The following is a 12910-nucleotide window of genomic DNA, read 5'->3' on the forward strand; positions in this document are numbered from 1 at the left end:
AGGCATAAGTTCAGATAATGAGATATGTATTGCTATAATGTTCAGCATCAGACTTCATATTTAGTTGGAAGTACTAACTGAAGAGCCCATTACCTTGTATTTTACTTGAAAACTATTTTTGAAGATATGATTTTTTTTAATGTCTCCTGTTTTCCTTCCACTCCTTCCCACGGGCCTTTCTCTCCACCTGTCCCAACCTTTTAGGGGTAAAATTTGATGTGCCAAACTCTAGCTTTCTCCTGATTCTTTTCCTCTTTGCTTCAGTGGAGTTAATGACAAAATGTGCTAAATACTGGGGATATTTAGGCCTTGAAATGCAGCAGTCTTCATCTCTGCCCTAGTGGAGAATTCCCATCAAGAGAATTAAATTAGCGGAAGTAGAAGTTTTATGGGGCGATGACCCCACTTACTTGTACTAGGAGCAGTGCATTATACATCATTATTCAGTAGAGTTGCACTGCTGGGAGTCTGTGTCTCAGTCGTTGTAGCTGCAAGGTTCTCCCACTGAATGAAGCAAGCTTTTCTTATTCCTTTTGATCAGCTTAGATTATTCTTATTCTGCTCATTGACTCAGAAGTTGACCGTGAGCGTAGAAGTTGGGAGGGAGTTTCTGCTCTGCTTCTGATAGATGGGCTTCCAGGGCATGCTCATCTCCAAGGCCTGTATCTGCTTGAGAATTTGAAATCCAAAATGTGTATCATGTGGATATGGGAGGATAGCATTTTTCAAAGGTTGTGCACCTATATATTCATTATAAAATGTCATTACTTTGTTTATATAATGCAAAACTCGACTGTTTTTCATTAATTCATAGAATTTTTTGTAAAGAAAAGATCGTAATAATACAGCTTTTTAAAATTTGCACTCAAACCTTCAATAACTACTCTTTTTGAAGGTTTCAGAACCTGAAACTCTTCTGTTTCAGTGTATCTGATGAAGTTTGCATGCACACGAAAGCTCATACCAAAATAAAAACTTAGTTGGTCTTTAAGGTGCTACTGAAGGAATTTTTTTATACTCTTTTTAAGGCAGTTTTACATGCCACACTGGCTGCTACAGTAGCTTTGTTAATACCGGTAGTAGCCTGTCTGACTTGAAAAAGTCCGTCTCGCGTTCAGATAGGTTGGCCAGAGCATGAAATGAAAGCTCCTTCCTTGGCCCTAACTCCTTTAGCTCATGTCCTGCTTTCCAGCTCCACTTCTGGGCACAATATCTAATGGAAGGTTATGTAGAAGTGAAGAGTTCTTTACTGATTCCAGTGGAGCTATTCTGAGGTACCAGACTAGCATTCATCAGCCGTTGATTAGATCCAGTTCATTTTCAAAATGAGTAATGGTTCTTTTGCATCCACAGTGTTTCTAGGGAAATGGTTCCAAAATTTTACTCTATGCATTTCAGGAATATGTTTTCCCGCCACAGTTCATATCAATGGACCATGTTTTATTATGTGACAAGGATTATTAGCTGTTTCAACATGCCATACCATGTACCAAATATGTGAGCTAATAGTCAATTACACGCACAGCCTCATTTGTTTCTGGGGAAGCTGTTGCAAAATTGCTAGTTTAGCTGACAAGTCTCATCCAGACTGGATAATAAATGGGCACATACCAAAGCAATTCAGCACAAACTGAACATAACACTCTGGGAATGCTAATTGTTTGTAATGCTGCACTTGTTGTCTTGAGGGGTAAAGTGGACCATTTTGTGACTGGCAGATTGAAAAGTGTAAGAACTTGCCTGAAAAGCACCATTGCCTCCGAAACTATTTTGGGAAAAGTTGTTTCCACAACAATACATTTACCTGTGATATTTGTGAGGAAAATTGTTACCTTTATTTACATAGCCTAAAAGTGCTGTGGCATGAATATAAATGGGTTGATTGATTTACCAGTTAATTGGTTAAATTGGCTACAGTTAGTCAACTAAAAACAAAAGTCAGAAATTTATAGCATTTTATAAACTTTTAAACTTGATATGAACGCTCTAAACATTTCTCACACTTAAAAAACCCAACTTAAGAACCCCCAGTGTTTATTACCACAACCCATAGAGATGTAGTCATCTCAGGTAGTAGACTGGGGGTGCCATTGAAGGAGAGTTTCCCCCCCCCTCTTAAGTGCTACAGTCTCTCAGAGGTAATCTTTCAGGGGTGACCTGCCAGTAGTAGGGTCAAAAGTGAGCAGGATCTCCCCTCACTTTGACACCCCCTTTCCCCTCTCTTTTTGACACCCTTTTCTCTCCTCCTCCTCCTTCCTTTCCTCCCAGTGGTTTGCAAGGAGAGAAACAGATCTCTCTTGCTAGCAGTATGAACTGATCCCTTGCAAAGGGCTTTTGAAATTAAGTCACATGTGGCAGTAGGACCATAGTTTGCCTATCCCTACATTAAAGTATGGTAATTTTGTAAAAGTGGGAGTGGCACTCTTTGGACTTTCAGTCTCAAGTAGCAATATACCTAGCATCTTTTCTGGAGCTATTTTCCCAGTACAGTGGTACCTCGGGTTACAGATGCTTCAGGTTAAAGACGTTTCAGGTTACAGACTCCGCTAACCCAGAAATAGTAATTATAGAACTTTGCTTCAGGATGAGAACAGAAATTGCGTGGCGGGAGGCCCCTTTAACTAAAGTGGTACCTCAGGTTAAGAATAGTCCTCCAGAACGAATTAAGTTCTTAACCAGAGGTACCACTGTATTGTTCTTCCCAAGGTTAATGATCTGACTATGGTAGCAGCTAACCATTCAGTCAAAGCACTTGTATGGAAATATGCAGTTAGAGGAGTTTTTTGTTTGTTTGTTTTTTTGCTTGTCCCTTCTTTTATTACAAAGCACTCTTAAGGAAAAGAATGCAAGAGACAGCTAAATGCCCTTACATGCCTATTGAGCCGGTGCTTTTTTTCTTTCCTTCCATTTCCCCCCTCCGCATACACACAGAGAAATGAACTGTAGGAGATGAGGTGCATTATGCCAGTTTTCATAATATACTCTTCTTAACTGCATCATTTCAGTTTTCTAGTGAATGAAACATATATGGGGGCATTTGGTCATAAGATATATATTGGTCTGTAGATGAATAAATATGCTTCTGTGTCTCTCTTTCTCTCTTCTACCCCACTCCACATTTTTCTTTCTTTTTAGAGGAAGTGGTAGGGAAAGTAAGGATGCATTATTGTTTGCTGCTCTCATTTTAATGGTCCTTGTGCAACATTCCTTGGTATCTAGGATCCTGAAAATTACTTTTTGAGAGCTCTTTACATTTTAAAGTGGCTTCTTCAACTGCAATTGCAGCAGCTCTTTCTTGGAATCTTGAAGAACAAAACTAAAAAGAAATCCATCTCTTTCCCCTCGCAAGTAAAGAAACTCATACCGTAATGTAATAGATGGCAAAATCAAAGAAAGTAAACAGATGGCTTCTGTTAAAGCCAGCACATCTTATTTATGATCATTTAGCATTGCACCCATTGATTATTTGAGACGGCCTTTGATGTGAGAACACATAGGTCTATAAGCAGGCGCAAAGGAGATGAGGAAGAAGCATTATATTAATTTGTATCAGCTGCAGGTGCAGGGTCATTTTTGTGCATATGTGTGGAATTGTCTTATTTGCATGTTTGGCAGATTTCAATAGACAGAGAAAAGGTATACAAGCAGAAGGAAGGGTGGAGATGAGTTAATGAAGAAAGAAAGAAAGAAATGCTTGTTAGACCCACAGGAAAGAGAAATAAATTCACAATTGAAGTTTATAAATTGCATCAGCCCTGAAAAGAAAAAAGAAAAAAGGAGGGGTGCTTATGCAAACTTTGCTCATTGATTTGTAATCCACTCAAATGAAATCTACAAAGGCAATTTCCTCTATGCAACCTGGAGTGCTACATTAGCAGCGTATAGTCACTGCATCTTTCACGTTTATCACAACTCTTTGAACTTTTCAGGAAAGCTTTTATCCTTGCTACCGTAAATTATTATCTAATAAGGGAATGAGGCTAGTGATCCAAGAGGGCTGCTGTTGAGCTATTAAGCAAGATGAATAGGTCAGTTGAAAGTGCCAATTAAGTACAGGGTACTTGGGGGGGCGGGAAGGGAGAGATGGTCACTCTCCGGCTGTCGGTAGGAGTTAGCTACGATGGTCATGGTTTGGATCATGTCTGCATGATCATGAAGTTCTGAAATCCTAGACTTCTGGGAGTTTCAAATAAGCACCAGAAGGACTGGCATCAAGGTAAGTCACACACCCCTTTGTATAGGAGGCTGAATTACATGCTATGTAGCCCATGTGGACTTGTTTATAGGATTGAGGAGAGATTTCACAGCAACTTGATAATTGAGGATTGCAGTTCCAAAACCAACAGGCTCAATCTTGGAATGCATGAGCAACCCCCAAGGTATCTCTGATCCCCCTACAAAAATACAAGGAGCCCCCATCAGTGTAAATAGATTTGTGGAACTGTTGCCAAGGCCTTCCTCCACTCCTGACCCAGTTGGTGCAAGGCTGCTGCTATGCTGTTGTCTTTAAGCTCAGCCTACAATCACAACAAAGGTGACGGGAAAGTGTCCAGTTTTCTTTAGCTTCCTTCAGCCATGGGCCAGGGTGTTAGGTTGAGAGAGGCTGCTTTTAACTCAAGCAGACAGAGGAGCCTCCAAAAGAACTTCTTGTACCACCAGGGCCTGTGGGCAAAAGCCAGGACTTACAGGTGCATTCCCCTGCTCCTGAGGACCCAAAGGCCTCCCACAATACCCCCCAAGCCCAGTGGTGCAGGGAGTGTACGAGGCAGTAGGCTAAGGAATGGAGGAGGGAGGGAGGGTCTGTCTGTCTGTCTGTCTGTCTGTCTGTCTTCAAGCCAGAGGGTTGGCCCTTTAAGAATCTGAACCTCTCGACAAGGGGGCAGAGCCCAGGAGAGGAAGTCTTGATGCTCAGGCTTAAAAAGGCTCAGTCTATTCTCGACCTCTATTTGAGTAAGTTGGTCACTTGGAGCTATCTGTGGTCAGGCAATTCTTGCCCTGTAGGATCCAGTGGCAGACCAGAACCTTTTGGGAGCTGGGTTGGTCCAGGTGTTAATTAAAAGGTAAAGGTAAAGGGACCCCTGACCATCAGGTCCAGTCGTGTCTAACTCTGGGGTTGTGGTGCTCATCTCGCTCTATAGGCCGAGGGAGCCGGTGTTTGTCCGCAGACAGCTTCCGGGTCATGTGGCCAGCATGACAAAGCTGCTTCTGGCGAACCAGAGCAGCGCACAGAAATGCCGTTTACCTTCCTGCCGGAGCGGTCCCTATTTATCTACTTGCACTTTGATATGCTTTCGAACGGCTAGGTTGGCAGGAGCTGGGACCGAGCAACGGGAGCTCACCCCGTTGCAGGGATTCGAACCGCCGACCTTCTGATCCGATTGTGTTTTCATAAGTGGTGGGAATTAGGTGGCTTGGCAGCTTTTAGCTGTAATGGAGAACTTAAAGAGATGCAGGGTCGGCCTTTGCCACACCACACCTGTCCTGTGCCTTAGCTCACTGCACTCTATGGTTTTAAGCCAGGGGTCCCCAGACTACGACCCCCGGGCCGGATGCAGCCCAATTGGCCTCCCAATCCGGCCCGCGGCGACCCCCGCCGCCCGCTCTTGCGGCGCGCTGCGCGGCAGCACGCTTCCAGATCGGAAAAAAATTGCCGGAAATCGTTTCTGCGCATGTGTATGGGCCTCTCCCGACCCAGAAGAGGTCATTTCCGGTGCACTTCCGGGTCGGGGGAGGTGCAGTTCCAGGTCGGGGGAGGCCATACGCATGCGCACAAAAAATTTCCGCCGATTTTTCCGGCCTGGAAGCGCGCCACCGCGCCAGTAAATGGGTGTGCGCATGTGCACTGGCGCGCACTCCCCCACCCTCCGGCCCGAAGGCGGGTAAGTCTGGGGACCCCTGTTTTAAGCTGTTCTTTCCCTGCTGACTCACTTCTGGCATCGGAGCCAAGCAGTTAGCTCAGTTGGTTAGAGCATTGGTGCTGATGATGCCAAGGTTACAAGTTTGATCCCCGTACAGGACAGCTGCATATTCCTGCATTGCAGTGGGTTGGACTAGATGGTCCTTAGGGTCCCTTCCAACTCTACACTTCTATGATTTCTATGAGTTTCTAGCAACAGAGTATGGTAAAGTGAAGTAGGAGGAGGATGTGGGCTTCACTCTCCTCTTCTACTGCTTTTTATATAAAACATTAACACACCTTAAAGTCAAACAGGCATGTTTCATAAACACTTCTATGTACAGTTTGACCCAATTCTGTGCACCTCCATCCTGCAGTTTAGTTGCATATCACAGTCTTTGGGCACATGCCACTTGATGCTGCAAATGAAACAAGGAAAGAAATTTAGAATTGAGGATTGCATCTAATTAGATACCTTAGCATAAATAAAGACCAGTGGACCAGTTGTGGGGTTTTTTAACAGCCTCCTTCAGCTTAACCCCCCCCCCCTCCATATTGTTATTATCTCAGCTACTAGTAAGCTGTGTGGGATCTCACTGGAATGGTAAAGGAGGAGCAATGTTTACTTCAACTGTTAACAATAAAATGCCCTCTTGCGCCAATTAAAAGAACTTGTTTCCAAGAGTGATGTTTCATGTTGCATTTGTGAAAGTAATCATTTCCCAATGGATCCTTGAAACTGCTGAAGCAGAGGTGTGTGTGTGTGTGTGTCTTAATAGCCAAGCAAATTACACACAATTAAGAGTTTTCAATGGTAGCTCTTGATGGGGGGGGGGGAATTTGCTTTTGGTAATCAAAGTGACCTTTAGTTGCCTGCCGCTAGGGCACCTGGATGTTTTAATTTGAACTACTTCCTCTGGTTCAGCTTTGAATCAGGCGTGCAGAGATTGGAGGAGAGAGAGAAATAACAATCCCAACTTTATAGCTCAGAAAACTCTCATTTGTATGCAAATGCCACACGGTGACTTCCAGGGGAAAATTTCACTGTGTTGCAAAGGGGCTTATCAGTGCAACTCAGAAGCTAAATCCCTGCGTACCTCACTGAGCATTTGCCCTGTGCATACCTCTTAATGTGTTCAAAACAAGACATGCTGTGAAATTCAGAAATCTACTTACGTTTGGAGGGGAATGAAATTGGCACTCATGAAGGGCCAGAGCAGAGTATACTGTAGTGCAGATAACAAGTTTGCATATACTTGAGTCATCCCCTGGTCTTTAACTGGGGCACTCTGATATCTGGCCTCCCCAACTGGCTGCATTGCTGATCTCCAGCCTTTCTGTGCAACTGATTTGCTCTTTTCCCTCTCCCAATTTGTACTGTGGTTTCCTCTTACTGTTTTATACTAACCTGCAATTCTTGGACTACTCCAGTTAGATTTGCTTGCTGCTTTCATGCTTGAAATAGATTTTGGACCATTTGGCTATTTTTTCCTTTAGCTCAGCCTCAATGCTAGACAACAAGCCGTTTTCCCATTTGCATGCATTTTGAAGAGCGAGCATGAGCAAATGAGTCTGAAGTGTTCTCCCCCTCTTGATGCTCCCTTGGGGGTGGGGAGAATGCACATTGCAGGGGCAACTTCTAGAGTTCATTGTTGCATATTGCACTGCACAGCTGAAGGTACCCCTTCTCCCCCAGCCCTTTGACACTGCAGTAATATAAGCTAGATCAGATGCACTGTGTGGACCTTCCAGTCCCCGAAATAGAGGTTTATAGCTGTGTCCTTGGTGGTAGTGGATGAGAATGAGGATAGCAAGAGCATTCTTGATTATTTCTTTCAATGAGGAACAAATGAAAGCATCAGAATGGAACAGAGCAGGAAGCAATGTTGATAAAACGCACACATGTGTGCATGCAATAAAAAATACATGTTAATCCCCACCCCCACCGGGAAATAGGAAACAAAAAGAGATTTGGGTGGCTCTTTGAAGAAAGGCTGAAAACAGTCATAGGCAAACTTGGCCCTCCAGATGTTTTGGGACTACAACTCCCATCATCCCTGATCACTGGTCCTGATAGCTAGGGATGATGGGAGTTGTAGTCCCAAAACATCTGGAGGGCCAAGTTTGCTTATGCCTAGGCTGAAAATATGGAAGGCTATGTCTGTTGGGTAGGCTTGAGCTCTCCTAACTCACCTCTTTTGCTTTTATTCCACAGTCTGTTCCCCTACTGAGTTCCAGTGCAGCAACAAGACCTGCATAGCTACAATTTTTGTCTGTGATGGTGACGATGATTGTGGTGATGGCAGTGATGAGAGGAAGTGCCCGCCCCTCACCTGTAACCCCAACGAGTTCCAGTGCAATAACAGCCTGTGCATCCCAGAGATCTGGGTCTGTGACAATCAGCCTGATTGTGAGGACCATTCCGATGAGTCAACAGAGAAGTGTGGCTACAAAGCCAAGCCGCAAGCCATGAGCACCTGTGCAGCTCACGAGTTCCGGTGCGGCAATGGAGAATGCATCCATCTGAACTGGAAATGTGATGGAGATGAGGACTGCAAAGACAAGTCAGATGAGCAAGATTGTCGTAAGTGTCCACAGGGCATTCAATGGCACATGGGGAGTTAGCCTTCTCATGGGGTATTTGTGTGGGCCTGTCAACAGTCACGTATCCTAAAGTGATTGCCTTTGCAATCCAGCCCTACGCATGCTTACTTGGAGGTAACAAAGCACTGTGTTCAGAGGGTCTTACTCCCAGAGATGCATAGAACTCCAGCCTTTCATGTTTACATGTGAATCAGTGAATCAGAGGTTGAAGTGAGTTGCAAAGGGCTGTCGCCACCAAGCAAAACCAGGGCTGCTTCTTTCATGCATCTTTTATCCCAAGATATGGTGTCATTATTGGATTAGGTTGCTGTTCCATACTCACCTGTGAACCACCCAAGATAATCAGGAAATAGTGTTGCTGAAACTCTGGGTTATTATTTCAAGATAAAAATTCTGAAGTGCAGCCCCATGATAGCTAAATTGTTATGGTAGAAATGAGCCCACAGGCTCCCAAGAGCAACATGTTATATTTGAAAAAGCAAACTTTATTTGTGTGTGTGTGTGTATGTGTATGCACGTGCACACACAGAGCAAAATGCATACAATTTGTACCCAAATGTGTGACTTCAGCAGTTTCAGAAAAACATGTATTTTAGATAGAACCTGCTTCAGATTTCCCTTTTTATAAATTATTTCCTTGAAATGATAATATTGTCACCATCTTATTCCTGTTTACATTTTCTTTATATGTACAGTCTATAGGATTATACCCATTTGGGGTATTTCTGCTACTGTTTTGCGATTACTATTATTTCCATTTTCTTTCTATGTATATAATACAGTAGTATACAGCCATATGGTTGTCATATGGCTTGGCTCCCAAACAAAGCGGCTCCTGAATGCTGCAAAGCCAGAAGTGAGTGTTCCAGTTTGCGAATGTTTTTCGGAAGCCGAACATTCGACATGGCTTCCATGGCTTCTCATTGAGTGCAGGAAGTTCCTACAGTCAATTGGAAGCTGTGCCTTGGTTTTTGAATGGTTCTGGGAGTCGAACGGACTCACGGAACGGATTAAGTTCAATAACCAAGGGTGTAGATTATAATAATAATAATCTACACCCTTATTTATCCAATTACATATTAGCCTTTGAATCCACAAGCAACAGTTCTAGGCAAAGTGATAATGCTGCTGGCTTCTGTATAACATTTCTCCTGGCAGTTGGGTAACCAGTCAGAGTTGATGGGCTAGTTAATTCTCTGAAGGCTATCCATAGAAAAGCATTTGCAGTATACTTTTCTGCTCCTGAACTGAGACTACTGAAGATACACTGCTATCTACAGCTGCATAAGCTTTGTGTGCTAAAATAGAAGCTCCTCTCACAGAAGTAGTCAAGGTGTTCACGGCCCCAAGTTACTGAATAATGGATTTCTCTCCAGTTAGCTTTGTGCCTTCCACAGATTGCTGCAATGTTTGGGGATGTTTCATCCATTTTTCAGATGCTAAAAAGCTTAAACTGGTCATTCACCCAATGACTGTGGGAGAGAGAAAAGGAAATGGAGAAAATGTTTCACTGAAATATTCATAATTGTGACACAGGAATGACATGAAATATTTACATTTAACAGCTACGTGTAAGCAGGATGGCTGACGAATGGCCGTCTGTGAGGGTTGAATTTTTTCGTTCCCTTTAGAATGCCTCTTTCAATTTACATACAAAATTATGGAGGAAATCACTGGATATCATATGAATAAGTCCAATAACTAAGTGATGCCTGCCTTCAGGAATTTAACTGGTTTAAAAATCTCCCTTTGGGCTCCTGCAAATACCACTTATTTTTCCCATCCAATCTTTGTCTTCTATCTTGCTTTCGTGACACCTCTTTCCTATATTGTGGCAAGGAATCTTAACAGGAACAGCCTAGAATTTTCTTCTTCCTTCCATGCTTTTTTGTTTTTATAGCTTGTTTGGACCAGTAAGATGATGTCTTATCCAACGTGTGTCATTTTGATGTCCTGGAGACAAACATTTTAAAAGTTCGTTTTGACATAGGCTGGAAACAAGCCTTCTGCCTTCTTTCCTTTTCCTTGTTTTTGCATGCCTTTAATTCAATACCTTCTGGTTTGTTAAAACCACAGTTTTCTGTGACATTGAGCTGATAAATCATGATTCGCTATCTTTGTTTGCAGGGAATGGTCAAACCACAGTTTGAGTGTGGCTTGCTATTCTGGTGTATACAGAGCGCTCAAACCAGTTTTCAAATGTGAACATAATGGGAAACTGTCTGAGAAACCAGAAAGTATTGAATTAAGGAACAAGAGAGGGGAGAGGAAGCCACAGGCATGCAGCACATCCCTGGCCCAACAAACCATATAAACCATGATTTGTTAGGCAAAGACCGTTAGGTCTACAGCAGGCCACAGTGATATTTTTTTCTTCCTGGAGATTTATTCCCATGTACACATTCCAATACTGTGGGCCATGTTCAACCTAGTAGTTCCACTAAGTGGAAGCAAGCACAGGGGCTCCTGCTAACACAAAGGGACTTTCCCCCTTTCCTCTCCCTGAGGACTCCCAGAATTGCGCATTGAGGAGGTTGTTCTGCTGGGCAAACAGAAATGTTTGAGCTGGCATAATGTTTGCTTTAGTGCAATACTGAATTCTTCCCATCATATTGTGCAAAGTTCAAAATTCTCCGTTAAAAACATTGACATTACAAGGTCTGCTCTGGTCCCACTACACATCTTTGTAGTGTACATAATAGAGGGATGTCAGGAATTAGAACTGGATCTGTCCTGAGGCCAGGTTCTATCACTTGTTGCAGTAATTACTTTGAAAGAATGAAAGCACTGACTATGTGTTAATTATGATAAATAGTAAAAATGCTTTGGCAGACAAACAAAAAGGGAGATGAGCAGATAAACCAAAAAATAGAAAAGGTTTACTTCGGTGAGTGATATTTCTTGTTTCTGTAGAAGTATTTAATATTTTTAAAATCCCTTAAAATGTGCTCAGTGACAGAGCACTGTGTGTTTTAAATATAGATGATCCTGCATTCAGTTCCTGGCATCTCCTGTAAAATAAACTGAGGTGATAGGACTGAAAGAGGCTTTTGCTTGAGATAACTGGAGAATGACTACTGATCTAGACAGACCCTCAGAATAAGGCAACTCAAAGTATCCCTAAAGACATGCATGTCTTTAAAATTATTAATATGACATGCAATCCATTTAAGTTTGAACAATATGAAATGTAATATTAAGAGTGTCTCAACTATTAATGACATAGCCATAAGGAGACAGGCAGGAGATCAGCATGGGTTGAATAATGGCAGCGCAGGGCTTGCAGCAGATCCGATATGCTTATTGAGCGCTGCAAGCCTCTGGAAATAACCCCATACAGGTGCATTCTTCACAGTTCCCATTTGTGCTACAAATTTTCACATGCAACTTTGGACTAATTACTCCAAATGCCTCCATATGGCACATTTTTACCAGCTGGCAACAGAAGCCCTAAAGCAGTTTGGTGGGTAGGTTTATCTGGCTGATAGAGCAGGAGAACAACCTCATCACCAAACCCTTCAAGCATTTGCATTCCGTGATTCAAGTTAGTGCAGAACTACGTTGCATTGTCTCATCCTTCCATGTTTTCAGCCTGCCTTATTTTTTGTGTTTCCATATTGCTTCACATTAACAGGCTAAATGGATCGTTAACTGGCTGTCATGGACAAATAAGAACCAGCTTGGTTCTATGGCTGCTCAGATCCCAAGGTGGCAATTTTCAAAATATTTGGATTGCTGATTTTTTCATTGAATTAGCTTAGTCCCATTGACTTCAATGAGGCCAAAGTGGCTTAAATTGAAGAGGGCTGTGCTTGACAGTAGGTCCCCTATCCGAAACACTGTGATAAAATTGCAGTCCCCCAGTGTACCATATGTCAGAAGGTAAACATGTAAAATGTGCCTTTTGGAATAAAAAAAAAATACCAGAGATGTTCAGGACTGCGCCTCACAATGCAACATCCACTTTTTCCTGGTGCTTTCTGCCCCATGTTGCTAGATCTAAAAAGAATCCCCATAGGATAATTGCGCAAAGTCCTTTTTAAAAGATGTGCTGATATGCAGCACAGAGTGAAAACCTTGGTGCACTCCCACATCTGACTTTCAACATACCTGCAAATTGCACGTTTTGATGCTTTGGCGAGTTGGGAGGCATTTGTAACTTACTGAGGACAAACAGAAGCACTGTAAAGCATTGTGCAAACAGTTCTCATTGCCAGAGCATGGTTCAGCATAGTGATCTTGAGTCCCTGTTGTGTGTTTGTCCAGCATGGGGGATTGTACCATATCATGTTATCATGCCTTATGGTGCCTGCTGTGCTTGTTGCTTCTTACCTCCTTGCTGTGCCCCAGGGTATTGCAGAGCCATAATTTCTTATCTCCAGGACAGTTCGCGAAAGTGCCACAGAGATT

At 42.9% G+C, this 12910-nt stretch overlaps 1 protein-coding gene across 1 annotated transcript in view; it reads left to right on the plus strand.

Moving 5' to 3' along the window:
• LRP8 (LDL receptor related protein 8) overlaps positions 1–12910 on the plus strand; it is a 190191-nt gene that overhangs the window by 147761 nt on the left and 29520 nt on the right. The window contains exon 5 of the mRNA XM_035123356.2: positions 8112–8480. Within this exon, the coding sequence (XP_034979247.1) occupies positions 8112–8480 (369 nt within the window). The remainder of the gene's footprint in view (positions 1–8111; positions 8481–12910) is intronic.

The sequence above is a fragment of the Zootoca vivipara genome, chromosome 7 (genome assembly GCF_963506605.1).
Source record: "Zootoca vivipara chromosome 7, rZooViv1.1, whole genome shotgun sequence".
Taxonomy (NCBI): domain Eukaryota; kingdom Metazoa; phylum Chordata; class Lepidosauria; order Squamata; family Lacertidae; genus Zootoca; species Zootoca vivipara.